Source organism: Hemicordylus capensis, chromosome 7 (genome assembly GCF_027244095.1).
Source record: "Hemicordylus capensis ecotype Gifberg chromosome 7, rHemCap1.1.pri, whole genome shotgun sequence".
Taxonomy (NCBI): domain Eukaryota; kingdom Metazoa; phylum Chordata; class Lepidosauria; order Squamata; family Cordylidae; genus Hemicordylus; species Hemicordylus capensis.
In genome coordinates, this window is record NC_069663.1 from 33,991,513 (window position 1) to 34,019,393 (window position 27,881).

The 27,881-nt window shown below is 51.1% G+C and overlaps 1 protein-coding gene and 1 long non-coding RNA gene across 12 annotated transcripts in view; one reads left to right on the top strand and one right to left on the bottom strand.

The window, feature by feature from the left end:
* Positions 1-18,489, top strand: part of ADGRB2 (adhesion G protein-coupled receptor B2) — a 190,123-nt gene extending 171,634 nt beyond the window's left edge. For 3 of the 9 annotated variants that reach the window (XM_053267535.1, XM_053267531.1, XM_053267533.1), the window contains 7 exons: positions 3,472-3,567; positions 4,595-4,634; positions 5,706-6,370; positions 10,974-11,008; positions 14,664-14,784; positions 16,248-16,301; positions 17,498-18,489. In XM_053267535.1, coding sequence (XP_053123510.1) covers positions 3,472-3,567; positions 4,595-4,634; positions 5,706-6,370; positions 10,974-11,008; positions 14,664-14,784; positions 16,248-16,301; positions 17,498-17,680 — 1,194 coding nt within the window. In that variant the 3' untranslated portion in view covers positions 17,681-18,489. Of the gene's footprint in view, positions 1-3,471; positions 3,568-4,594; positions 4,635-5,705; positions 6,371-10,973; positions 11,010-14,663; positions 14,785-16,247; positions 16,302-17,497 lie in introns of those variants that run through there. The other 6 variants (XM_053267528.1, XM_053267532.1, XM_053267529.1 and 3 more) reach the window with 5 other exon arrangements.
* Positions 18,490-20,788: 2,299 nt separating this feature from the next.
* Positions 20,789-27,259, bottom strand: LOC128333142 (uncharacterized). Of its 3 annotated transcripts, none has more exons than XR_008310863.1 (5): positions 27,215-27,259; positions 24,605-24,693; positions 23,691-23,773; positions 22,430-22,542; positions 20,789-21,535 (listed from the first exon to the last, which is right to left on the bottom strand). It is a non-coding gene; the product is annotated as an uncharacterized LOC128333142 (long non-coding RNA). The 3 variants fall into 3 exon arrangements; XR_008310862.1 differs by lacking the exon at positions 27,215-27,259 and adding an exon at positions 25,894-26,145; XR_008310861.1 differs by lacking the exon at positions 27,215-27,259 and adding an exon at positions 25,326-26,145.
* Between the last annotated feature and the right edge of the window lie 622 nt (positions 27,260-27,881).

The following is a 27,881-nucleotide window of genomic DNA, read 5'->3' on the forward strand; positions in this document are numbered from 1 at the left end:
AGAGCTCCGGGAAGGAGGCTGCTGTGCCTCCTTTGATGCCCCCCCCCGGCCCGTTGCAGTGGGGGCAGTGGCATGCTGGATGTAGCAACTCAGCTAGCCTTCGAGAGGGGACTCCGAGAAGGAGGGAGGGCCGTGAAGAAATTTATGCCCCCAACTATTTACAACAGCATTTGCCACGCTGCACTCCCAGCGTTTCCTCCCGTTCTAAATCAATCAATCCAATTAATGGCCGTCTGGGACGTGGGCAGGGATTTGGCTACATTTCCTCCCGTCTACCTGGAGACAACCTTCTCCTTCCGATCTCATCCATCTCTGCTCCGGAGGCCGGAGCTCCCCTCCAATGCCCCATTTGTCTTCCCACGAGGGGCGGCAAGTGACTGCTCCATAAACATAAACCACCGGTGGGCGGAAGTGGGGCGGGCAGCACCCATCGCTGCCCGCAGCTGCTCCCCACATCGCTCACTCTCCTGTCAGGAGCAGGGGGTGGCTGTAACGGCCGCGTCCTTGCTGCAAAATCAGTAGCTTAGCGCCATTAAATCTGATGTTAAGGTGCTGAGAAGGTCGTCCGGGACGGCCGGTGTGTTTTAGGCCCGCTAAGCTGAGAAGTCAGAATTTATACAGGCTAATAAACAAAAGGCCGGGGTGGCGTGGCTGGAGGCTGGCATAATGCCTCATAAATACTCTCAAGGTAAAAGCATTGACAGCCGTGAGAAATGTGTTGTTGCAGAACTGGAGACAGCCACGGAAGGGGACCCATTCCTGGCCAGAATTTGCCCCCCCCTTCAAATACACACACACACACCAGGGAATTCCCCCTAACCCTTGGCCCTATATGAAGGAGAATCTTCAGGGCGGCAGGCAAGGAAGTCCTGCTGCCCCCCGCCCCCCCCCCCGAGTCCCACATCTATGACCACTGCTGCCTACCTGCATGCACTCTGGCCTCTGTACAAGCCTTGGGATGGCCCAAAGTGCTGCAGTGCCTCAGCCATGGTGGGGCCAGCCCCCTTGCGAAACCAGCCCTTGCAAATGTTGGAAGTGGCCCAGTAGTCAGGGGAGAGGGATGTGTGCCAGCTGCCTCCCCTTCGCCTCTGGCAGTCTTTGCAAAGAGTGCGGGGAGAGGTACTCCTTGCAACGTTTCGAAGGGTCTGCAAGGGTTTGAAAGGCGCCTGACCAAAGTTTGGAAGGGTCCCAGGGAGCTGCTCCGATGACCGTGGCAGGGGGCATCCTACAACCCTGCGGGTGCCCCAGCATTCTGCCACCTGCGGCCAGTGCCTCTGCTTGCCTCATAAAGGGCCACCCCTAGTATCCCTCAAGGGGCCAGATTTGGCCCCTGAGGTCAGTAGATGCTGGTCCCTGCACTGCTGAAAAGAGATCTGTGCATTCCTTTGTGCAGTTAAATTTTGGACTAACTGGTCAAAGAGGCAACTAACTCTTAAGTCAGGGGTGGGCAGTCCTGGCCCCCCAGCTGTATATTGTGGCTGCGGGTGACTGGAGTTCACCAACAGCTGGGGGGGGGCAGGATTGCCCACCCCTGACTTAAGTGCGGGCTCTCTGGTGTTTCGTAGGGGCGAGCAATTGCCTTTCTCCATCCTAGTGTTGCGTCTTTTCCAGTGTCCTTTTGTTGCTGTCTCCCTTGAGCCCTTTTGGTTTTAGATTATGAGTCCTTCTGGGCCAGGAACCATCCTCTCACTTCTTTTGCTGCGTAAAGCACTCGAGAACCTTTTTGTTGAAAAGCGGTATAGAAATATTCTTAGTAATACTTGATGTTGACGCACACTTGCCACTGGACGGAAGGATATCTGCTTTTGGAACCCTATTCGTTGCCATTCCGTTTTGCTTTTGTTTTTCTATTTTGTAGGGAGAAAGTAAATCGTACTTTATGTATGCATGTATTTATTTCATTTGACATATTTATAGACTACCCAAAACCTGCATCTCGGGTACAGTCAATCAATGTTATTTACCAGGACATTACAGAACTTGAGTCCCGTTGGGGTGGGGATCAGTTTCGTGGTTGATGAGGCTAATCCCAGCGACCAATTCTTGGGCCCCAGAATGACTGTAGCTCCCAGCAGGAGGTGCAGCACAGAAGCACCTTCTTCCGGAGGCTATCTTTGGGACCCCTGTGCCCTGTGATGCAGCATGGTTGTGAAGCAGTGTGGGTTTTAAATAAATTTATTTTATTTTATTTTATTTTATTTATCATATTTTTATACCACCCAAAACTGGCATCTCTGGACAGTTTACAATTAAAATCATTTAAAACATTAAAACAATTAAAATCATTTAAACATTAAAATCATTTAAAACCAACATTAAAAATTAAAACCATAAATCTGATTAAAAGCCTGGGTGAATAAATGCGTCTTCAATGCCTTTTGAAAAGTTTCCAGAGATAGGGAGATTCTTATTTCAACAGAGTGCGCATTCCAAAGTCCAGGGGCCACCACGGAGAAGGCACCAGATGAGGCAGTTGCACTTTGGGGTATATGGGTAATAAACATCCTGTAATGAGGAGGCAGCTGTGTATTGGAGTAAAAAGCAAGATTTGCCCTTCTTTCCTACAATTTTTTTTTAAATGAATATGACTTAAAATAATGACCAAATGAAAAAAGAAGAAAAGAATCAGAATGTTTTCCCCCGAGTGCACACATCTAACAGAAAGCTAGTACATTTCAGTCTTTGGCCTACAAGCCCCTGAGCACCCCCTCTCCCATTCCTCTCTGCTGCCAGATGAGCTACATGTTGGGTCCAGCACTTTTTGAAGAGAGGCACCAAATCTCCACATCACCCCTGCTAACTGGGCAAAGAGGCACCTTTGAACATGGTGATTCTCTTTATTTAGCAGGGGGAGAGTAACTGGCCCTCTCCACCCCCAGCACAGGACCTCCAGTGACTATTGCTGGTGTCTGTCTTATGTTTATTTTTAGATTGTGAGCCCTTTGGGGACAGGGAGCCATCTTATTTGTTTATTATTTCTCTGTGTAAACCTCCTTGAGCCATTTTTTGGAAGGGTGTTATAGAAATCGAATTATTAACAGTAATTAATAATATGCCCTTGGTGCAATTCCAAAACAACTTAAAGAGCACCTCAACACCATAGGGGCCACAGAAATCACCATCAGCCAATTACAAAAAGCAACTTTACTGGGAACAGCCTATATTTTGCAACAATATCTATAATAATAGCAACAATATTGATAATAAAATTCAGCCGTCCCAGGTCCTTGGGAAGGACTCGATGTCTGGATAAAACAAACCAGTCAATAACACCTGTCTGTGTAAACCAGAAATAATTATAATGTAATCTGGCAAAGATCTGCCCCATGAACTCAGGTGGGGCTTGGTCTTCTGTAATCCCGGTGTGGAAAATAGGGTGGGACATCATGAGTTAGCAAGGGAGGAGGTGGGCAACTAGACGGTTACCCGAAGGTTACCGTCAGTTATCATAAGGTCCCCTGCTTCTCCCAGGTGCAAGACGTGGTCAAGTGTCAGATCGGAGTGTGCAAGAGCGACGAGAATGAGAACTCTCCCGACTCGTGCAAGAATGGGCAAGTCCAGATCATGGTGAGTGAGTGTGGGGCCCATGCTGTGGCTGGCGGTCAGGAAGTGAAGGGGGCAGCAGGCAACATGTGTCCTAGGAGCACAGCTAGACCAGTTGGACCGCACCATTGCAGCCCAGCTCGGACAGCCTGCTTTCCCTATTTGTGAGACTGGGGGAGTGCCGATGATCCAGACTCCAACCCAGAGGACTCCCTCTCGGGGCGGGGGGAGGATGAGCATGGCCCCAATGAAATCCCCTTAGATCCTACAGAGTTTGTTGCCCCTCCTGCTGTTTTCCCCCTTAGAACACCACTGAGGACCCACAAAGGCTCCTGTCCTGGCCCTAGAGCCCCCTCCATTGCCCCTGGGATCCCAGGAGCAGCGATGATGCCGGGACAAGGCTAAACTCTGACTGTGGAGATGAAGTGTTCACCTGACTGTGTGGGGCCTCCCTCCCTTACCAGGGGTTCCTAAGGAGGCCAGCTGAAGCACTGCTTTGGATCAGGACCAGCCTGAGCTCCAGGAGGAGGCAGTACTCATGGCTCCTCCATAACCCTTCTGTTTGCAGTCAGCCTTTGCTGGCCCCCCAGGCCTTGCAGTGAAGGGCACTGCACTGAGCAGCCCTGGGTAGATCCAAGATGGCCACTCTCACGTCAAGATGTTGGCACTGCCATTTTGGAAATGGGCAAGGCCATTTCTGAGATACTTGAGCACGCACACAACCTGCCTGTGTCCATGTTCAAGCAGTCATCCATTTTGGTGCCGCCATATTGGATATAATTGGGCATGCACAATGGAGCCATTTGAATGTGGGTTTATTTTCCTGCCGTTGGTCATTTTTTAAAAAATTAAAAGTTCAAAAAGCACGCCCTTCCTGCCAGAACGTTTGTCTCATTAGTGGGAGGGGGGCAGCTAAATTGATTAATATAATTGAACTTAATTTGCTACCCACGATGCATTCATTTCTCCTCTCTCTATCTCTCTCGCTGGTCTCTCTCTCTTTCTCTCTCTCTCTCTCTGCCTTTCTCCCCCTCTTCCTGTGTTTTTATAGACAGATTTTGAAAAGGATGTTGACCTGGCGTGTCAGACAGGTGAGGCCATCTCCTTCTGTTCCTGACACCTGCTTGGGTTAGTGGAAGGGAGGGCTGGGTCAGTCCAGTGGCCACAACCTGTGGGTCCAATCGGGGTGGAGCCTATTAAAGTTATTTGCCAGGACATTACAGAACTTGAGTCCCAGTGAGGTGGGGATCAGGAGTTTTGTGGCTGATGAGACTAATCCCAGCCACCCGTTCTTGGGCCCCAAGGCAGCACACACTGCAGGAAGTGGGGTTGGGTCAGGATGCAAGCGGGGCCAGCTGCTGGTCCCGGGAATTCTCAGGTTCCGGCTAATGAGTCTCCCAGGCACACTCCTCACCAACATCCTATACTTACAGCTGGCCACCAGACGCTCGCTTCTCCCTACATGTCATGCCCCATAAAGGTCAAGGTCAAGTGTGCTGACGAGTCAGTGCCGACTCCTGGCGCCCACAGAGCCCTGAGGTTGTCTTTGGTAGAATATAGGAGGGGTTGACCATTGCCTCCTCCTGCGCAGTATGAGATGATGCCTTTCAGCATCTTCCTATATCGCTGCTGCCCGATAGAAATGCTTCCCATAGTCTGGGAAACACACCAGCGGGGATTCGAACCAGCAACCTTCTGCTTACTAGTCACATCATTTCCCCACTGCGCCATTAGGTGGCTTCCCACCCTAAAAATCTCAAGTGTGTATACTTTGCACATGTAGATAGAACCGTCCCAGACCAGCATCATTAAAAATATACATATTCACACTTTGCATGTGTAGAGAAACATGCGCGGGCCCATCCCAGCCTCACCTCGGGTCTCTCTGACCCACCTAGGTGTCCAGGTGCTTGGAAGAGCCTCACCTATCTCTCTCTCTGGTGACCCAGTCCAGCGACTGGCATTCCCACCCCATAAGTTTAAACACTGGGATGGATCCCCACGGAAGGGTGTCTGCATGCTCCCCTCCCCCATAAGACGAGGAGCTCCCACAGAGCAGGGACACACACACACACACACACACACACACACACACACACCCCCTTGGTCCATCTCGAGACCTGTTACTGCACCTTCCATTGGACTGCCCTCTTCCCTCCCAGTCCTCTTCAAAGAGGTCAACACCTGCAACCCAGCCACCATCACGAGCACCTTGTCGCGCATCTCCCTGGATGGGGACGAAGATCCGAAGCTCAACACCAGCTCCGAGGGCGGCCTGGGCTTCTCCACCCTCCCTGGGAATATCCCGCCCACCTCCATCCTCGTCCAGGTGCCCAAAATGACGCATAATGTGGTGAAAGGGCTGAACGAACTCAGCGACCCCCCGGCCAAGAAGGACATCAACCTGGACGCCATGCGGGGGCCGGTCTACCTGTGCGGCGAGAGCAACCTGCGGCAATTGGAGTACGGCTGGCTGCGTCCGCAAGAGGCCACCCTGGAGAGCAACTACATGGTGCTGCCCCGGAGGACCGTGAGCCTTAAGCCCTTCGCCAGGGAGGAGGGCAAGCTCAACATCAAGCTGGACGAGGCACCGGGCCTGGCGAAGGGCCGCCACGCAGTGGAGGCCGAGTCCTACCCCAGCTTTGCCTCCGTGGACCACATCAACGTGAACTTGAACCAGCCCTATGGGACGGTCAAGCATCCGTACGGCCTCCAGTTCAAACAGCACCCCACGGTGCGGCAGATCCTGGCCTCGGAGCTGACGGAGCGTAGCCGCACCATGCCACGCACAGTGCCCGGATCCACCATGAAAGTGGGCTCCCTGGAGGTAAGAGCGAGAGTCAGCTTGCACGGGCTTCGGTGTGCGCAGGAAGCTGCCGTATACGGAGTCAGACCACTGGGTCATCTAGAGCAGTGTTGCCTACTCTGGCTGGCAGCCACTCTCCCAGATTTCTGGCAGGAGTCTCTCCCAGTCCTACCTGGAGATGCTGCTGCCAGGGATTGAACCAGGAGAGGAGAGCTGGTCTGGTGGTCGCAAACATGACCTAAGCAGGTGCATATGAATGGGAGACTAAAGTGTGAGCGCTGGAAGAGATTCCCCTCAGGGGATGGAGCCGCTCTGGGAAGAGCAGAAGGTTCCAAGTTCCCTCCCTGGAAGCATCTCCAAGATAGGGCTGAGAGAGATTCCTGCCTGCAACCTTGGAGTAGCCGCTGCCAGTCTGTGAAGACAATACTGAGCGAGATAGACCAATGGTCTGACTGTATATGGCAGCTTCCTATGTTCCTATGTACTCTTGGCAGATAGTGGCTGGCTGCCATCCTTTTCTCTCCCTTTGAGCAGGAGCAGCAGGTCCTAATGAGTGGGGGGGACACCAAAAGAGGCACAGCTGCCTCTCCTTCCTGGAGCTCCATTTCTCCTCTCTCTTGCATGCCCCAGCATTGGCTAGAGCTGTGCAGTCAACCCCCACCCCAGCATTAATGAGAGCCCCACTCCTGGCAAATGGCCAGCCTGCAGGCAGCACGGCTCTCATTACCCTCAAGGCAAAGTGGGAGAGAGAGGAGCAAGCAGAGCTCCAGGAAGGCGCATACACACACACACACACCCTCATTAGGACAAGCTGCTCCTGCTTCTCACTCATTGGCTTTGGAATGTCCCAAGAGCTCAACATACAAGATGGGAAAGGGAGGGGCGGAGAAGAAGATGGTGCGTGTCTTGGGTGGTTCTCTGGCCTTTGGATCCAAATGGCTCCTTTAGTTGGGTAGTCCCTCGAGTTCCAGTTGGAGGATCTGGAAAAATATATTAAAACAGCAAAACTTCCTGCTATTTGGCTGTAGGACAACACCTAAAGGTAACGTTATGCCCTCGAGTTGGTGTCAACTCCTGGCGCCCACAGAGCCATGTGGTTTTCTTTTGGGAGAAAACAGGAGGGGTTGACCATTGCCTCCACACAGTATGAGATGATGCCTTTCAGCACCTTCATGTATTGTTGCTGCACGATACAGGTGTTTTCCATAGTTTGGGAAATATACCAGCAGGGATTCGAACCGGCAACCTCTTGCTTGCTGGGCCAGTCATTTCCCCGCTGCGCCATTCGGTGGCTTCAGGAGGACACCTGAGGCAGGAGAAATGCCCTGATGAGATATGCTTATCTGAGAGCTGGCTGGGTTCAGCACCTCTTGCAGTCCAGTGCCGGCTCCCTTCAAACATGGAATGACCCCCTGCAGCCTTTCCCACCAGGGTGTCCTAAGCCTGCCTCTCTGTCCTGCACAGCCCTCTCTGGCTCCTTCCTCCCAGGCTGATGCCTGCCCTGTCTGTGCCTTGGCTTCACTGCCGCAGGCGCCCTACGCTTTAAGATGTTCTGGGAAGAGTCCAGGCTAGCCAGTTGGCAACCTCATTGGCCCAGCCCTTGTGGACCACACCACTTCAGACTGCAGGCAAGCGTTTCCATGTTGGAAGGGCTCTCCACCCAACGAAAACCTCCTGCCGTCACATCAAAATCTAGCAAATTAGGGGGAAAGGATTCAGCTGAGCCTTCTCTCAAGCTTGCCAGTGTTTTGTATGCACAGGGGTGGGATTTTGTTTCTTTTTCATTTTTACTTTTTAATACAAGGGAATAAACACACACATGATCCCCTGCCAGCAATCTGAAATAGTATGATCCAGGAAGAGTGTCTCCATATGAGTCTGCTGACCACACAGTTGGCTCTGTGCACACGCCTGTGTGCTTGTTTGAGCAGGCAAATTAAGACCCCCGTGTGCTTCAGCAATGTTAGAGGTGTGCATAGAACTCTACATCTGCATAGATATCAAAGCATGTACCAGGTTGAGTATCCCTTATCCGGACTGCTTGGGACCAGAAGTGTTCCAGATTTCGGATTTTTCCAGATTTCGGAATATTTGAATAATGAGATATCTTGGGCATGGGATCCAGAGCGCCAAAACAGACACCAACAGAGCAGGCACAAAACTGAGCAGGGAGTGGAGGCGAGGCTTTCCCTTTTCCCCCTAGCGCCAAAGCAAGAACATCAAAAACATTAAAAAGCTTCACATTCAAACAGAGCCGCAACTAGGGAGAATTACAGACAAAACCCGTCACTAACAGCCTTCTGAAATAAGAAAGTTTTGACTGCATGTTTAAAAGCAGCAAAATTGGGAATCTGCGAGCGAGTGAGATGAGGCGTTTTGTTTTTTGTTTTTGTTACGGTGTGGATTTTGGAGCATTCCGGATTTCGGATGTCTGGATAAGAGATACTCAACCTGTACCACTCTGCATGTGCAGAAATCCAGGTGGATGCTTGGGTGTGAATATGGGTTCCACAAAAGAGGTGGCTGCCCATGAATCACTGCAACAGATGGTTGCAATGTATCAACAGCAGCATAGCTCTCTCTCTGCGTGACAGATCTATCTATCTATCTATCTATCTATCTATCTATCTATCTATCTATCTATCATATTTTTATACCACCTATGTAAATCTCTAAGCAGTGTGCAAATTCCAACATTAAAAATCACAAGTTAAAACACATAAAACAAAATAAAAACAATATAAAACAAATTATTTTTAAAAAATCTAAATAAAAAGCTTGCGGAAACAGGAAAGTCTTGAGGGTCTTCCTGAAAACAAGCAGAGAAGGAGATGCTCTTAGTTCAGCGGGGAGCATATTCCGAAGCCCCGGGGCAGCCACAGAGAAAGCCCGGTCCTGAGTCGCCACCAGACACTTATATCACTGCAACTGTCATGGCTCTTCCAAAGAATCCCAGCAATGTTAATATGAAAGGATGCTAAGAATCCTTTATTAGAGATCCCTAGCCCCTTCTTGGTCTAGGAGAGGAGAGCTGGTCTTGTAGTCACAGGCATGAATTGACTTCTTTCCTAAGCAGGGTCTGCCATGGTTGTATATGAATGGGAGACTTGATGTGTGAGCACTGTAAGATATTCCCCTCAGGGGATGGAGCCGCTCTAGGAAGAGTATCATCTCCAAGAGAGGGCCGAGAGAGATTCCTGCCTGCCACTTTGGAGAAGCTGCTGCCAGTCTGTGTAGACAGTATTGAGCTAGATGGACCAAGGGTCTGACTCAGTATAGGGCAGCTTCCTCTGTTCCCATAAAACAGCAGCTCCCAGGCTCCTCTGGGTGAGTGCCTGGCTTGAAAAGCTGTTTAAGGCCAGCATAGCTGTGTCCCTTGGAGATGTGCATGCCACAAGTTGGAAACTTTCCTTTCTGTAAGTAGCTAGATAGTCCTGGCTCAGTGGCTTCAGTAGTGATCATGGAAGGAGCCTGTCCTTCCACCAGCTGAAGGCTCTTTTCTGCCAGCCAAGGTAATCCCTCCTGGGTAAGAGCCCTGAGCTTCATTGGGGTCCAATTTCCCCTCTGCTCCCCGGCCTTTCCTCTGCCACTCATCAGACATGGCATCTGCTCAGCCTCCCCGACCTGTGAGCTTCCCCATTGCTGTGGCTGGAGAGAGCTTTTTGATTCCCACCCTCCAGTGCAGATTTTCATGGAGAAAGGCAAAGCTGGCTGTGGGGGAAACCCGGTTAATTAACTGCTGCCTTTGACACGCTGGGTGATGGGGGTGGTGTGGGGGGTTGCTAATGTGCACATGCTGATTCTGTGTGAAACCACACAATGCAACTGTTGTTGATGGCTTTTTGCAGGCGGGAAGGAAATTGTGGCTTGGCTGGGTGGGAGAAAAGCTCCTGGGTTGTCATTAAATGTTGGCATACAGGACGGCAGACAGAGAGGCGTTGGGGAGGTGGTAGCCATAATGGATCGTGTTCTTGTTTGGAGGTCCAAGTGGTCTCTTTAATGTGATATCCCCTCAAGGAAAAGTGGGCGATCTGGCAGAAAAGCTACTTTGGGGGTCAAAAATGTCAGTTTCCCTAAAGCGTCACATGAACCCCCTCCATTCATTCCCATAATGCCTTGGGTGCCCCCTATCATAGAGCTAAAAAAACACCCGCTCAGGTGATGCGCAGCCCTCACTCCCAGTTTCCATTTGAAGACTGCCACTGTGGACGACAGGATCAGGACACAGATGGTGGGGGGTGTTCTGCCTTCTGCATCTCTATGGGGCAAGCTCTATGGGACACAGATGGACAGACACACACGTTCAGTTAGAAACCAGAATGTCCTGGGACCCTTTACTCCTTACCCTACCCAGTCCCCATAAAGATTCCCCCTGTTCCTTGAGTGCTTTGGCAAAATTCTGTTCCAGCCCCCTCCCATGCTGATTACAGTTCGCCTCTCCATGCCACACACTCATCTGCTTCTTTGGGTGGTTTGCCCCACCACCTGAACACAAACCTCTCTCTTGTGTGCGCGCACACACACACACACACACACACACACACACCACACACTGCTGGGCAAATGAGTAAATGGCTTTTTCTTTGCTTCTCTTTCTCTTTCTGCTTCACACCACCCTCCCCAGAGGAAAAGGCTCCGGTACTCCGACCTGGACTTTGAGGTAGGTGAACCCTTTGACATCCCTCCCTCCCTTGGGCCCATTCTTCTCTCCCTGATAGAGCGCAGCGGCATCCCTGGCTGTGTGGGAGTGTCTTCTCATGCTCTGCCCAGTAGGAGTTGGTGCGATATTTGGATCTGCCTTGATCTCAGTGAATCTGCACCGCAGGCTTAGACTGGCTTAATAATCCCGCCCTCTTCACCATCACACCCTCAGAATTGTAGCTTCAAAGATGGGAGGACTCGGAATTGTGCCCTCTTCAAAACTACAATTCCCAGGATTCTTTGCAGGGCAAGCCATGCAAGTGAAACTGATATAAAACCAATACACTTTGTAAAATGGTCATGCACACCATCTGCCAAGCTGCCTGTTGGTTCAAGTCCAGTTGCTTTAGTCGCCTTCTTCAGATGTGGGCCATCTTTTCACTGCAGCCTGGACTCAGTTTTCTATCATCTTCCTTCCTTCTGCTTTTCTCCCTCTGCAGTGCCCCTGTCTAAAGATTCTGGTCATGTGAGGGGGGATAATTTTTCTCACACATGTGTGACTCTTTCCTCTCCCCCTCTGATAACATTCACTTCCACTTATGGCCAAGCTCAACATAGGAGTGACTCCTCATAATTGCAAATGGAGGATTATGGTGAACAGATACCTGTTGCTCTATACAGTCCCACTTAGGAAGCTGCCTTCTGCGGAGCCAGGCATTGGTCCGGCTAGCTCAGTATTGTTTACACAGACTGGCAGCGGCTTCTCCAAGGTTCTAGGCAGGAATCTCTCCCCTTTCTTAGAGATGCCATAGAGAGGATTTGGGAACTTCTGCATGCAAAGCAGATGTGTCAGGCCTAGGGAATGTGCTGAAATGGATGACAGGGAATGCCCACTGAAAAGCTCTGGTTGATTCCAAAGTGCCATAAGAATGCATAGAATTTTCACTTGGCCATTGGCCATTCAGAAATTCAATGCATTCTGTGGCTATTTGGAAGGAGGAACATAGGAAGCTGCCTTCTACTGAGTCAGTCCATTCATCCATCTAGTTCAGTATTGTCTACACAGACTGGCAGTGGCTTCTCCAAGACTGCATGCAGGAGTCTCTCTCAGCCCTATCCTGGAGATGCCAGGGAGAGAACTTTGAACCTTCTGCATGCAAGCATGCAGATGCTCTTCCCAAAGTGTCTCCATCCCCTAAGGGGAACGTCTTACAGTCCTCACAAATGTAGTCTTCCATTTAAATGTAAACCAGGATGGATCCCGCTTAACCAAGGGGACAGTTCATGCTTGCCACCACAAAATGCCGCAGATGTGCAGCTGAAGACCACATTTTGGCCAATAACATCAGGGCTTTGGTGGGGGAGCCAGATGTGAATGGAGAGAAAAAGTATAGCCTTACCCACGCGTTACATTCGACGCATGAACAGTCTGCATACAATGTGCACACAGATGGATCTGTACTTATGTGAAACTGTTCGCAGATTATGCTTGACTTGGGCACTGTCATAGATACCCTGGATTTGAGGGGCCCTGCACACAGGTTCTCTTTGAACATGCATGCATGTACATCCCTTTGCACACCAGCATGAACATGTGTGCAGACATCTAGACATGCATACAGTGCAACAGATGAATAGGCCTTTTCTTTGCCAGAGATTCTTTCTTGTCAGACGACCAATCCACATTTGGGCATCTCGCCATGAAACGATACTGATGATACTGCCCTTCCCCGTGCTTCTAAAATCATATCAGTTTGGTTTATTTCTCTTCCCAAGCCACATTCTTGGCTCTGATTTAAGCATAATCCGATGAAACGGGCCCCCAAGTTTTATAACGGGCACTAAAGACTGTTAGCAGTTGATTAAAATGCTGGAGTCGGGGACGGGAGTATTTTAGCTGGGTTTATGGGGGAAGAGGTAATATCCCTCCAGTTATGGGGAAAGATTTGATAGGGGAGCGTCGTTCCAACAGGCCTTAGAGATCTGCCATCAGCTGGTTTCAGCCTGTAAATGTTGACCTGACAAAATCTCCTGCTATTGGAGCCCTCGGCTGAGGAAAGGAGAAGCACTCTGGATCTGTCTGCCATCCAGTAATGTCTAGGAGGAGCCAGGCCCTCGCTTCTCAGCTGTGGGAGGGGGCCCCGCTCGCCTTCTCCCTGTTCACAGGTTTTGCTGGGCTTTGTAGTGCTCGGAGACCCTTCCAAAGCAGTCTGACCAGAGAGACAAGCAGGTTGAAAGGGTGTGTGTATGGAAAGGGCGGCCCTTCCATGAGGCCGGGCCAGGCAGTTGCCTCAGGCAGCCGATTGGCAGGGGCGTCAGCAGCACAGCCCCCCATTGCCACCATCAGAGCAGCTCTTCGGGATGTGTCTCAGCCTTGCCAGGAGCACTTCTCTTTCTGCTCTTTGCAAAGCTCACATGGAGGGAAGAGGAAGCTGCTGGCCACCTGCCCTCCTCCCTGCCCCGGAAAAAGGGCTGGCCAGGCAGCATTTGCCGCAGGAGCTGCCATCCCTTGGGCCACCCCCGGTGCATTTGGGCCACCAGAAGCAACATCCCGATCAAGTGGCTTTCGGCTCTCTTACCATTGTCTTCTACCAGCTGCACTCCCTCCTGCGTTTTGCCCAAGGACCCTTTCCTTGTTCTTGGGCCAGCCATGGCTCAAAAACAACTGGATGGGTTTTGTGTCACGCTTGCTATTTTGCAGGATTCTGCTATGATTAGGAGAACGGGTTTTTGTTTTTTTTTTAAATGAAGCCAACTTGGTTGATCTTCCCCTCTCCTCGCCACACACCCCACATCGGCCCACGTGCTTAAAATTGGGACACACCAAGAACCCCACGTCCTTTGGGCTTCCCTACATTTCCTGACACCCTCCCAGTGGGTTTCTTTATCTCATATTGTGTGTGTGTGTGTGTGTGTGTGTGTGTGTGTGTGTGTGTGTGTGTGTGTGTGTACTTTGGACCAGGCTGCCACCCATGAGATAAAGGAACATGTCAGGAGAAAAACCTGGGGAAAAGCTAAGGATGTCCACGCTCTCAGTAGCCTCCTTTTGAATCACATGGGCTGGTTCAGGTGGGGAGAAATCATCCGAACTAGCCCAGAATTCCCCCCCCTTATATGTACTAAGCTTTCCCCATAAATTACATTGGCAATCCTCCTAAAAACTTTTAGATGTTGGTCTGTATCACTCGCCCTCATGTACTGGAACTGGGGAGCTTGCTTAAGGCTGAGTGAAGAAGAGAACGGGGGGGAAGGGCTCCTAACTCCGTTGATCTCTTCAAGCACTAGCAGCCTGTGAGGCCTGCTGTGGGGGTGGTGAGGGCCGTGGGATATCCCTTGAAGCAAATGCAAGCTTACCGCCACCCAGCACCCTACGGGAACTGGCGATGGCCAGCCTAGCAGCCTACGGGGAGGGCGCCCTGTCCCTATCGCTCAGCTAGCATCCACACATGCACGGCAGCTGTCTGAGGGGGTCAGCACCATGCTGGGTGTGGCGGCATGTAAGTTTGCCTCCCCTTCAAGCCCTATCCAGCCGCGGCCGGCCTCACAAGCCACTGTGCTTTTAACCACTAGGATTGCAATGGATAGATGTGCGGCTGGGACGGGGTTGAGATGATGTCTCTGTGGCTAGGGAGGTTCCAGTGATGCATCTGACTTTCTTTGCTCTCCTTCCGCTGTCCGGGGCTTTGAAGAAAGTCATGCACACCCGAAAGCGCCACTCGGAACTCTACCATGAGTTGAACCAGAAGTTCCACACGCTGGATCGGTATCGGGCCCCAGCGACCAATGCCGCCAAGGTAAGGCTGGAGCAAAGCAAACCCCTCCCCGCTGAGACGTAAGTAGCACCTGGCGGCAGAACTGAGCAGGGCCTCCTCCGTGCCAGGGTTCAGCAGCTCCCGTACCTGTGCAGAACACCCCTGGAACGGGTGGAATAATTGTGCCTCTGACCATATGCAGAGCTCAGCCCCACACAGTACATAATTAACCTGCACAACTTTTTGCTGCTGACTGCTGTCATGGCCACCAGTACACATGATTGTTTGAAAAAGGTGCCCAGATTGGCTTGAGACAGCATTCTTTATTGATTTGTTTGTTCAATTTGTATACCGTGTTTCATTAAAATAATCTTGGAGTGGTTTACAATATAATTAAAGCAATGCATAATTAAAATACAAAAGTACAGATAATATAAATATAAAAATATCTATTAAAATTAAAAACCCATTTAAAAAACCCATTGAGATCATCAGGAGAGGTGCAGTTGCCACCAGCTCATCTGGTGGCTACTCAGGGACGGGCCTTCTCCGCTGCTGCCCCAAAGCTTTGGAACGTGCTCCCTGCTGAAATAAGAGCCTCCCCATCTCTGACAACTTTTTAAAAGTCTTTAAAGACACTTTTAATTAAATTTTGTTTTAACAGTGTTAACATTGTTTTAAAATTTGAATTGTAATATCTTAACTTTTACCATATCATTTATTTTGTTTTAACAACTGTTTTAAGTTTTCTGTTGTCATTGTTTTAACTAATGCTTTAACTTTGTTGCTTGTTGGAAACCGCCCAGAGATGTGAATTTTGGGCAGTATAAAAATATGTTAAACAAATAAATAAAGGCAATAATACATAAAAACACAAAGCAGCAGCAGTGAAAACAATACTTTCATTTAAAAGTCTGGGTGAAGAGTCACGTCTTTACTTGTTTCCAAAAAACTGTCATGGAGACTGAGGGGCGGATTTCAGCCTTGACAGCATTCCTAAGCCTGGGGGCAATGACTGAGAAGGCCCTGTCCCGTGGGCGTGACAGCCAAGCCGATCTCACCATCGGCATGCGGAGCAGAGCCCCCTCCAATGATCTTGTCAAGCAGGCGGAAACAGTTAGCTACAATAACTAGAAATGGAAGCTTCGTGCTGAGAAGTAGGAGGCCCCAAATTCCCTGATGGTGAAGAGAGGCCTCTGACCAAGACCACGTGTGGTGCAGAGCAGTGCTTTCCAATCATGAGTCCCCAGATGTTGGACTGCAAAGATCTGGAGACCCCTGGTTGGAAACGCCTGCTATAGCAGGCGTGATGTTTCCCAACAGCCTGTGGATCTCACCTGTTAAGCAGAAATACTGGAGAACTGCTCCCAAATCGAGTAGTCCCCTCAGCTAAACCTTGCCAAAAAATTGAAACCCTTCACCAAGACAAGAAACTCCAGCTGTGTTGATTTGGATGCTGAGAGGACCCTTCGCCTCAGGAATTAATTGTTGCTCTTCTTGTGCAGAGAGAGAAGCGGTGGAGCGTCTCTTCAGGGAGCGGGGAGAAGAATATGCCCAGTGTAAGTGCCCTTTGATACTCAGAGATGAGGAGAGAGCAATGGGGCAGGGGAGGATGTGGTCTTCTCTGCCACCTAGCCCCAGATGCAACAGGTAGGAGATGGACCAAGACCATCAGAAGAACAACTAAAGCAGGGGCATGTAACCTTAGCTCTCCTGGTGTTGTTGAACTACAATGCTCATCATCCCCAGCCACAATCTATTGCTGGGGATGATAGGAGTTGTAGTTCAACAACAGCTAGAGAGGCAGTGTTGCCTGCCCCTGAACTACAGCTAACAGTCCCCTATCATTTGGGAAATCCAAGCAAAAGGGTCTCACTGCATGCAGAGGATGTCTAGGGCATGTGATCAGTGGTCCAAGAGGGCGGTGCTGATTGGGCCAATGGGTCCTGCTCGTTGGCCTCGATCCTTCCACATGAGACTAGGCCGGTCCAAGGTTCTACCCACCTCCTTCGGAAATCCCAGATGTTGTTGAGTACAGCTCCCATAATTCCCAGCCAAAGGCCATCACAGCCGAGGATGCTGGGAGTTGTAGTCAGCAACATCTGGAATTCCCTGTTAGAGAGAATGCTGGTCCTTTATCACATGGGGTGTGTGATTTGGACAGACTGCCCCCCATGTGATAAAGGAGCATGCCATGAGGACATTAGGACATCTGGGAAAGATCTAAGGATATGCACACCCCCTGCCATTTTGCATCAGATTCTCAAGTCCTGAATGGCTTAGGAACCAGGACTGCCTACTCCCATAGGAGCCTGCCCAAACCCTCAGAAAGGGGTCCCCTGTCTTGTGAGGTGGGGCAGATGGTGACTAGGGGAAGGACCTTTCTTGAAGGCTCGGCATGATTTTCAGACCTCTGTTTAATGCCAGGGAGGGAGGGAGAAGCACCCAAAATTGGTTGGCTTTATTTCTGGGCTACACCGGAAGCAGAATTCCTTGGTGGCTTGTGTGGGCGTGGCTGGGGGGCAGGCCCAAGGCTCAGGGGCATTGCACAGAACCCATGGCTCTGTGACTGGACCCGTCTGGGGTGCATTTCTCCACCCCACCAATGGCAGCCAATACTGGGGAACTGGGAGTGAATATGTGAGCTCAACATTATGGGAAGGACCTCACTTGACGGGGGGGGGGCTCCCCTTTCCAGAGACAGCCTCGCATTTCCTGTGGCCTGATGCCTCTCCTTCCTCCCCGCTGTCCGCAGCAGGAGATAACCAGCCCAGAGAGCCGGCAGCAGAAGCAGAAGTCCTGGAGCACGTTCAAGGCCATGACGCTGAGCTCCCTGCCCTCCAAGCACCGGGAGAAACTGGAGATGCACTCGGCTGACTGGGAGAAACATTGCATGAGCCTGGATCTGTCCGAGGGGGACTTCCAGACGGAAGTGTGAGCCTCGTGGACTCTGGGATTTGGCACTCTAGATATATAGATATATATATATATATACATAAATATATATATATTTTCACACGGACACTTTGGAAAAAGAAGGAAAACAAAGCAAAGACAATTCCTTCCCTTCTGGTGGTTTTATTGGGTTTTTTGGGCAACCGTGGCCACCCCTGTAGATGCTTGTTGGGCGGAAGGGGGCAGCAGGAGCTACTGTGCCCTCCCCCCAGCTGTCACATAGACACGGCCATGCACACCCCACAGGCACCTGGCCCACTTGGAGAGCATGAGGGGGGCTCTTTTGTCTCCCCGGACCTCCCCACGCCTCCTGCTGCCCCTCTTCCTTGCAGTGATTCACCGTCAGGACACAAAAGCGCGCACACAATCACACGCCGCCGATGGCTCTCTGATCCTCGCACCCACAGGACTCGGGCGGTGGGGCAGGGCGCCCCCTCCTGGGTGCAGAGAGCCGATCTTAACTCTTTTCTATCTGGACGTTTCTTCACGCCATGCACTGTGTGCATGGCCAGCCAGAGGTTTGGGAGAGAAGTCGCTGCCCCGCGTCCCGTCCCCCCCCCCCCCCCGGCCTTCAAGACACTGCTCCTTCCGCCATTCTTCCCAATCTTTGGACCCAGGACCCAGGGCAAAAGACTTGGCTTCTTCTCCGCCGCATCCCACACAGGCTGGAATCTGAGCCACTCTCCCCCCTGGAGCACCCCGCCCCTCTCTCTCTGCCCCCATCCCCACTTCTATCCCAGGCCGGGCAGGCGCTGTGTTTGTTGGAAATAAAAATTCACTCTGTGGATCTTTGCTGCTGTCTGGGTCTCAGTTTTCCTGTTCTTTGGGCATCAATGATTTGCACATGGGATTTGCACTCCTCCAGCCTCCTAGCGAGCTGAAGGAAGGCGGTTGCCCAAGGAGGCACAGCTGCCTGGACTTCCTGGACTTCTGTTTTGCTCTTCTCTCCTGCTCTGTGTTTTTGCTTCTCTCTGCGTGGCCAGCTGCATGCAGGCTGGCATTAGTCAGGTAGAGCTGTGCGGTTAACTGGGCAGCAATACCTGACGAGTGGCCGGCCTGCAGCTGTGCTGCTCTTGTTAATACTGGAGCAGGAGAGAAAGGAAAAGGCATTGCTCCAGTAAGCAAAGGTGGCTGTTCCTCTTCCTCCTGCCCCCGGCTTGTTAGGACAAGCCGCTCCTGGTGAGAGGCCTCACCAGCATAGAAAGAGACATCTCCTCTGGGGTTGGCATCACTTTTTCTTTCTCTGCTGCAAGCAACATTCAAGGTGAATTTAGAAGTTGCCAGTGCTGAAAATGGGTTCAAAAAGTCCTGGAGAAACTCAGAGTATTAGCAAAACTCTTGACTTTGCCCAAGCCTCCTCCCTTTTCCCTGAGGAAGAACCTCTGAATTCCGTTTTGTTCTTGCTGTTGGCGAAATTTGGTAACCACCTAGGTAGGTAGAGTGCCAAAAATACATTGGGGTTCCCTTGAAATGTTTCATGTGAGGAGGAATCTCCTATGTTCACTATAGATTTCAGGAGTGTGCTGACTTAGTTATCTGACTCAAAATGGAAAATGGGAACCACCTCTTAAAAGGCAAAGGGGGCTTGAGAGGCGTGAGCTAAAACCTTAATTTTAACAGGAAGCGAAAATCAGGGATGGGTGATTTTTTTTCCTGTATTGCAAAATCATGATTTCTGAAGTGCAGAGATTCCCGATAGGCACCAAAATCCGGGTAGCATCCAGCCAGGCTCCAAGCCCCATGCCTTTGGGAACCAAAGAACCAACTCCCCAGAACTGCTTGTCTGTCAGCAAAAATTGAGGGAGGACAGAGGAGTGATCTTGTGCTAGCTGAGCCCAGCGCATGGTCAATGCCAGAGTGATCTGTATGGGAGTGAGTGCACCACTAACCTGTGCTGCTGATTTCCACCAAGCTCCAGGGGATCCTGCAAGGAAACCAACCAAACACCTGCATCTCCTCCCCAGCTGCTGTGGGGTTTTTTCTAGAGACAACAGGGAAGGATGGCATTACTTGACAATAAATACGGGGGGGGGGCAGAATTTGGAGATCGCCTTGAGCCCGAGTGACCTGGTTAGTATGGATGGAAAACGGCCACATCAACAGAGCTCCTTGCAGAAGAGGTGAGGCCAGGTACCACCACGGTCTGGCAGCTGTTCTTCAGCCCAGCACGGCAGGAGGAACAAGAGACCAATCCTCTTTGAAGAGAAGAACGGGTGGGTTTGCAAAGCGGCAGCAGTTCGGAATTGTGGGGAGGAGAGTTTCTAGCCAGGGAAGAATATTTCCTTCCTGGGGTGGAAGGAACAATCTGAGGCAAGATGCATGGTTGCCCCGCCCCAATGTTAGCCCAGTCCTTTGCCAAGGCCTTTAGAGCAGCGATGGGCAACCCAAGGCCATCTAGCTGTTGGACTACAACTCCCATCACCCCCAGCTGCAATCAGCTAGGGGTGATGGGAGTTGTAGTCTGAAAAGAGCTGGAGAGCCTCAGGTTGGCCACCCCTCGCTCAGGCCAAAGCCAAGTGTGCGGCCGGGGGGACATCTCGGATCACTGCCTTCAGAACTCACAGGGCTGCAACAATCAAGACCCAATTCTCCTCACATTGGCTTGCAATGCTGTTGTATCCTGGAAGGCGCTGTGTGTGGGGGGAGGAGAGTGTCAATGAGCATGATGGGAATTTCAGAGAAGAGCAGTAGAGCCTTTGGGCACCTGGAAGCCTAAATGGCCAGGGAACAGTGGATGTTACATCCTGGCTGCAGTGAAGGAAAAGCTTTGTTTCTGGGGGAACAGAGAAGTTCCACAGAAGCATTGGCACTCAAGGCCTCGTGCCCGGAAGCAGATTGCCATGGCGTGGGGCACTTATGAAAGGGAGCGACCCCATCACTGGGAGCCGGAAGGAAGGAGCACCATTTCCAGTTATCAAATGAACAAGGAACAGGAGGAGCAGAAGAACACAGACCACCACCACCAGGTGGACCAGTCAGCACCATGCAGTGATGACTGAAGAGAGCTGGCACAGACATCAACCATCATAAAAAAGCATGGCCACCACACCCAGAAAGGCAGGAGGCCAATGAGAACTCGGACACAACTGGATAGGAATGAAAGGGCTGCAGCTTTATTCATAGACGACAACTTTGGTAATGACAATTCTAATTAACTTGAATTCACTAGAGAGGAAATGGAGTAGGCAAAAAAAAACAAAAAACACTTTCCCACTAGGCCAATCTAGTGGAAAGCAAAATAAATTCCTATTCGTCCCCCAACAGGTTGGCCAGCAAAGCCCATTCTCTCCCTGGGAGGGTTGGAAGCCCAGGATTGTGCACAACGAGGGGTGGATGGCAAGGTCAACCAAGTTTTAGGGAGTCGCTGCCTACTCAGCCCAGTCTTGGAGGCATGGCAATGTTTCGAAGGTCTTCTTGGATGGATCGGGTCCTCCAGCCGCCCAGGAGCAGCACTCCTTGAGCAGGAAAGGGAGCCGCTTTGCTTGTGCCAGGTAGCCCTGTGTAGCTGGGCGGGGCGGGGGACTGTGCTTCTTTCCAACGAGCTATGCAATAACCCGCTACTTGCTGCCCAAGAGATGTGTATTGCCAGGGGCAGGGGGTGGGGGCGGCTCCCCGGCTGGAAGAAAGACCCTCATCAGCCACACGTCAGCCTTCAGGTCCTGGTCCCGGGTGGGCGCATGGACAGGCTGCTGAGGCAGGAGAGTATTGTGTGCAAATTGTTGTTGTGTCTGCCCCATCCTTTGTTTCCAGACATTCGGCACAGCACCACTTGCATCTGTCACATCTGTTCTTGGCTGACAGATTGAGCGATTCCTGCAGGGGCTCCTCTTAAGTCACCCTGGGAGGAAATAACACCAAGAGACCTAGCGAACGCTCAGTGGGCCAGCCCTCCTGGAGAGGGAACATCTCCTGCACCTTCACACTCTTCTGGTAGTGCCTTCAAAGAGAGTGAAATGTGGCCCACCAAGATGACCCACTACGGGAGACCCAAACATCCCGTATCGCTTCCTGATGAGCATGGCAGCGGTTCTCCTCACGGAAACCTGCTAGCCATGGAAGAATCCCAGGGCATTGGAGGTCTCCATCTCCACGGCGTTCTCGGAGCTGAGCTCCCGAATCTGGGATCACAAGCAAAGACAAATCCTGTGAGAATAAAGGGCCACCCAAGTGACCTTGATTCAGAGCCGAAGGGTGGACAGGGAGGAGCTGCTCTTACCAGACACTTGGACAGGGGCGTAGCTATAACTTAGCAGAAGGGTTCAAAGAACACAGGCCCCCAGCTCCTGAGGGCCCTCCAGGTCCACCCCTCCCTATTTTCTTCATTATCTCCCTCACTCTGGGGGGCCGCCAGAGAGAGGGATGAACATGGGCCCCCTCTCCTCTAGCTACGCCCCTGCACTTGGAGATCTTGTGGAGCAGCTTCTGCAAGCCAGAGGGCCACCCTCCAGGTGTCACAGGGGCGGGGGGGGGGAGTTTCCAACAGGAGGTGCAGATTGCCCTTGGCTGCCTTTAAAAGAAGAGAACAGAAGAGAGTGTGAGGCCACCTCTGCGAGGATCTTCCTCCAGGCTGAAGATGGAAGCCAAGTATTCTTTCAGCCTGAAGAGGGTGTCTGGAAGAGAGCCCTGCAACACACCCTTGCTGAGTCCTGAGAGGGAGGCCTGCCCTGAGAGTGCAGGCCTGACCCAAATCTCCCCCAGCCCTCCTGAGCAATCTCAGCACTTGCCCTCTTACCTCACCAAGAGGGCCACACCCTGGAGGCAGCTGTGCGGAGAGCACAGGGATTCCCAGCAGGTCTTCTCCAGGGCCACCCTCTCCAGCAGGGTCCGGACAATCTGTGAGGTCTCCTTGCAGAGAAGAGAAGGTTGCTGTCTCCAAAGTGTGTGTCTCCCCCTCCCCCCCGCTCACATGCCTGTGAGGTGAAGTGTCCCCCCACCACCACCACATGCCTGCTTCCTCCTCCTAAAAGGAGGCTTCATTCTCTGCAAGGGCTGGAGACGTGCTCCGTTCTGTCTCCCCATGTGCCTGCTTGGCTTACATGCTCTTTAAAAGGTTTCTGTGTTAGTTTTGTCTCATAGGAGACTGGTGGCCGCTCGACCGGAGGATTTTTTAAACGAACCTGGGGGAGGTCCAGGGCAAGATACCCTCTCCCAGTTGGCCACAATTACAATACACAGGTAGGCAGTGGTTTTCATCAAATTCAAGCGATCCTCTCAAGTGCCCTATAGAGATCCCCAGCTGCCAAAAAACAAAGGCAAAATTCCTCAGGGGATGACTTATGGTGTGAACCTCTCCCAGCCAGTCTCCTGTGCTTCATCGGCCTTTCTCAAAGTCCAGCAGTTGAACAGAACAGCGGCCGCACATTTTGCTCCTTAACTCCGATTATATTAAGGCTAGAGCTTAGCTTGAAAAAGAAAAAGAAGCTGGGGATCCAGGAAAGCTAATGGGCTAACCAGGCGCTGGGGGAAGTGATTTAAATTCAGGAAATACCTGGAAATCCAAGGGAGCTGGCAACTTTACACACATATACACACCCCATGCGTTTCTCTAGGCATCTCAGGGGTATGGAAGTTCCACTCATATTGTGGCTAAAACCCTTAAATGGGGCTCTTTTCCAAGAGGATCACCTCTAAATCTTTTTTGAAGCTAGTGACCATCAGCATATCTTGTGGCAATGAATTCCATATATCTTGTTCTTGTAATGAGGGCCTACACTCCTCTGTCCTCTACCTGCTGCCCTTCAAGTTCATCAGGTGAACGTCACTTCCAGAATTGTGAGAGGAGGAGAAAAATAACCCCCCATGGTACTCAGGGCTTTGAGACCTGCTCTCCGCTCCAGCCCCGCTTCTTCTTGCTGAGCTAACCAGGCCCACCCCCTGCTACACACACATACACAACACACACGCACACACATACACACACACACTGGGCTCCTAAGGAAGGCTCTCTGCTTCCATGAGCTCTGGAGCTGCCCCTCAAGCTGAGAAAAGAGTACCTCGAGGAACTGATGAAGCTCTCCACATCCAGCTGTGCCCTCATGTTGACCAGTGGGATCTCGGCCTCTTGGGTGTCAGGACCCTGCAAATGAGACAGAGGAGAGGAATGCATGCTCTTGTACTCATGTTGAACTTTCTGGGGGCTCTGATTTTTGACACAGCCACCACATACTTGTGGACATTTTGTTTCATTGTGATATGATGCATTGTGCTCAACAAAATGGCAGCCCTTATTTAAAATGGCCACCATCCTTCAAAATGGCCATTGGTATCTGTTGGCTGCACCGTGGAGCTCCAGTCAAAAAAAAGAAAGCATGTCAAGTCAGAATCCAAAATTTATTTCTGTACCAAAAGAAAAGCAATATTTAAAAGAAATATCAGTGCATTTCTTTAAGGCACAGCTAGTATACAGAATTTGCAGAAAGACCCTTTCATTAACTGAACTATGTCAGGGTCTTGGGAACCGTTTGATGCCTCACGTCCAAACCACATGCACCCAGAAAGCGATTGATTTGGGAGAGAGGCAAAGGGGTGCAGAATCCTTCCCCAACCTCCGCTTTCCCATTGTTGTGGTCTTCCTAAGCCACTTCCTCTCTCCATGTGGTTTCAGAGGTCGGTCTGAAGTGACAATTATAGACACTGCAGTGAGAAACAAGACACAACACGAGTACCTCAGAAGAGCCTTGCTGGATCAGGCCAAAGAATCATCTAGCTTCCAACAGGGCACAGCCCGATGCCTCCAGGAAGCTATCCCCTGTGGACATCACCACATCTTGCAGGAGTCAATTCTTCTACGAGATGTAAGATGACGCCATTTTTGTCTGCCCTGTCAGCCGCACTGGATCCATCCCAGATCCAGGCTGGCAGGGGGTCAGAATACCTCCCTACACAACATTTCAAGAAGAAACTCTACCTCCTCGGGGAACTGGTGGCAACTGCTTCATCCAGGATCTCCTTCCCATTGGTCACACTGCAAATCATGGAGCCATCCAAGAATGACTTCTGTGAAGAAGGGAAGAGAGAGGAATGGGTCCTCTAGCGCCCATTTGATCTTTCCAGGGCCTCTGGGGTCCAAAGGTCACACCTCCTTCAAGGGGTCCTTAACAGATGCTCATAAAGCAGGAAGTGGCTCCTCTGCACCTCGAAACAGTGTTTGGGAGGAGGATTTGGAAAAGGAGCGTGGCCACTTCAATAGCAATAGCACTTACATTTATATACCACTTTATAGCTGGAGCTCTCTAAGCGGTTTACAATGATTTAGCATATTGCCCCCAACATTCTGGGTTCAAGGCAAAAAACCATTTTTCAGAGTTAAAAATTTTCAGCCTCCCACTGCACACCATGCTGCCATACAAAATTGGGCCAAATTGGGCCCAAATCAGCTGCATTGCTGACTAAAACCACCCTGAGCCATTTTGGAAGGGGGGTATATAAATCAAATAAATAAATAAATAAATAGTAAAAGGGACACTTCCTGTTCTCAAAATGCTTTTTGTTGATGATGTTTTTAAGCTACTACCTGTATTTAGAGTCTTGCAAAAAAAGAAAAAACCCCAAACATTTCATTTAAACTTTATTTTCATGTTTGTCTTTATTTTTCATTTTTCATTCAGCTGATTTTTCATTCAATTTACCTTTTGTTTTGTTAATTTTATAGCCTCTTTTTGCTCTTATTTGTTTTTGTTTCTCTAATGCATTCTTCCTAAACTTCTGGGTCTGGAGAGAAGCTCCGGAGCACAGCTGGCTCCCCACACCCATGACCATGCTGTTTAATCACGTGACCCACCATGTGCCGCCATCTCACTGGATGTTTGCTTCCAAAATGGCCACCATTAGATTAAAAGAAAAACAAGTGTGCAATAAAAACAAGAGTTACATTAAAAGAAAAAAAGTGTGCAATAAAAACAAGCACTAGATTAGAAGAAAAACAAGAGAGTGCAATAAAAACAAGCACTAGATTAGAAGAAAAACAAGAGAGTGCAATAAAAACAAGCACTAGATTAGAAGAAAAACAAGAGTGTGCAATAAAAACAAGCACTAGATTAGAAGAAAAACAAGAGAGTGCAATAAAAACAAGCACTAGATTAGAAGAAAAACAAGAGTGTGCAATAGGAACAACCATCCCTTCATAAAGCAGCTTGGAAGAGATAGTTTTCATTATTAGCAGAAATACAATAAAGGAAGCTCACTTCCCTCACGCACCGGACGGAGCCAGACCCGATCTTCCTACTCACAGGCAAGGATCTTGCCCTCCCATTTCCCCAACAGCTTCCCAGCCACTCCTGGGACACAACAAAAGCCGCTTCCTCTGCTGGGGGCTGTGAGTGTGAGTCCCGCATTGGTCCTCCTGTTTTGTGCTTCGGGGCTTTCCCCCTTATTAGGAAAGACCCGGCCAGGCTCTCAGTGAGGCCTAGTCCTCCCTCAAAGCCTTCAAAGCAACAACCTGCCACGCACCCACCCAGCAACTTAGTGAACATTTCCGTATCACTAGCAGGAAGTCTGGGGTAGCCAGAGGGTGGGGCTCAGCATTCCTGCTAACAGAGCATTCCATGTTGACTACTACAACTCCCATTATCCCCAGCTGCAATGGCCTTTGGCTGGGGATTATGGGATTGGTAGCCAACAACATCTGGGGTTCCCTGTTAGAGGAAACACTGGTGGGGCTTCCTAGCTATGACTGGTAGGACTTGGGAAGTGCAGCTTCTCCCACCCCGGGAGCCCTCTGCTGAGACAAGCAGCACCTGCCCAAGTCCCCTCTTCTCCCCTGGCTGGGCTGTAGCTTGGGGTGGGGGGTCCTGAAGCTCAGAATCTCCATTAGGAAAAAGATCTCAGCTCCCTGGTTGGGGCTTGGAGAGCGGCTGCCGGTCAGAGTAGACCACCATGAACCGAGCAGAGCAATGGTCTGACTCAGCACCACCTGTTCCGAGGGGCTGCCATGACCACCTCCTCTGCCCCCCAGAGGGGTTTCCACTGCTCCCCATCCCAACTGCTCCCTTTCCCCTGCAACCGCTCAAGAAGGCACCAGGGCATCCAGCCCTGAAGAAGCAGCCAGCCAAACCTGGCTCCAGCCTCCCGCTCTGGGTGGCTGCAGGGCTCACCTGGAATCCAGGGGCTGAGAAATGCTGGGCCAGGCACACCAGCCCATGGAGCCTCTCAGCCCCCCAGTCCTCAGAGAACAGACTAGGGGACCGATCCCCCCACCCCACCCATCCTCCTTTGAAACCCTAGAAGAGAGCTCAGTGTGCATGAGAACCCTCCCTGGCCTCCTGTGCCTGAACCCCTGGAGCCTCCCCCAAAGCCCAGCTAGCTCAGACTGATGGGCTTTGGAGATCCCTTTGCCTGCCCTTGCTGCCTTTCCTTTCTGTCTGGTGCTTCTTGTGAACAGGGACCTCTTTTGGGGGGGCAGCTTATGAAACCCTGGCAGGGGCCATGCTTCTTGAGAGGGTCCCAAGTGGTCTTCAAATCCAAGGTGCCATAAATCAAGACTGGGCCCAGATAACCCAGGAGGAGCAGGAGGACATACCTGAGAGGAGCCACAGGAGTAGCCCCACCAAGGCTGCCCACGCCGCGGAGTAAGGGGCATCCTTCTCCCATGTCCTGCCAAGGAGAGAGGAGAGCAGCAGTGAGGATGGGCTGGGACAGTTTGTTCAGACCCACCAGGGTCAGCCCAGAGGGACCAGGAGGGACTCACCTCCAAGATTTCCCACCTTGATCCAAACCGCTTTGAGAACTTTGGTGGTCTCTCCCCCCATCCCCACATTGGGCTTCTTTGGGGTAGGGTGGTGAAACCTCCCTCTGAACTCCTCACCAGAGGAGGCCACGTTCAGTGCTCCCGCGTGGCCCAAAATGGACCAAATTTGGCGTGAGCATCAGGAGAGAACGACACCACCAGTCAAGTCCAGGGGCTCCCAGGGCAGCAGCGGAACCTCCAGCCCCATCAGGATCCGTCGGAACCCCAGCGCCATGGCAACCAGGTCAACAAACCCAGCCCCGGGATGCAGCTCAGCAACTGTCACTTTCTGAATCTAAGCAAGGATGGCGGAACTCCCAGGCCCCAGTGGTGGGCACGAGGCACCAGCAGGCAGGGTTGCCAACTCTACCTTCTCCTGCTCCTGTGCCGTTAGAAGATCCCTGGCATATAGAAATTAAACTTGTGAAGATTTCCCCATCTCTTCAGGCTAGAAATGGCT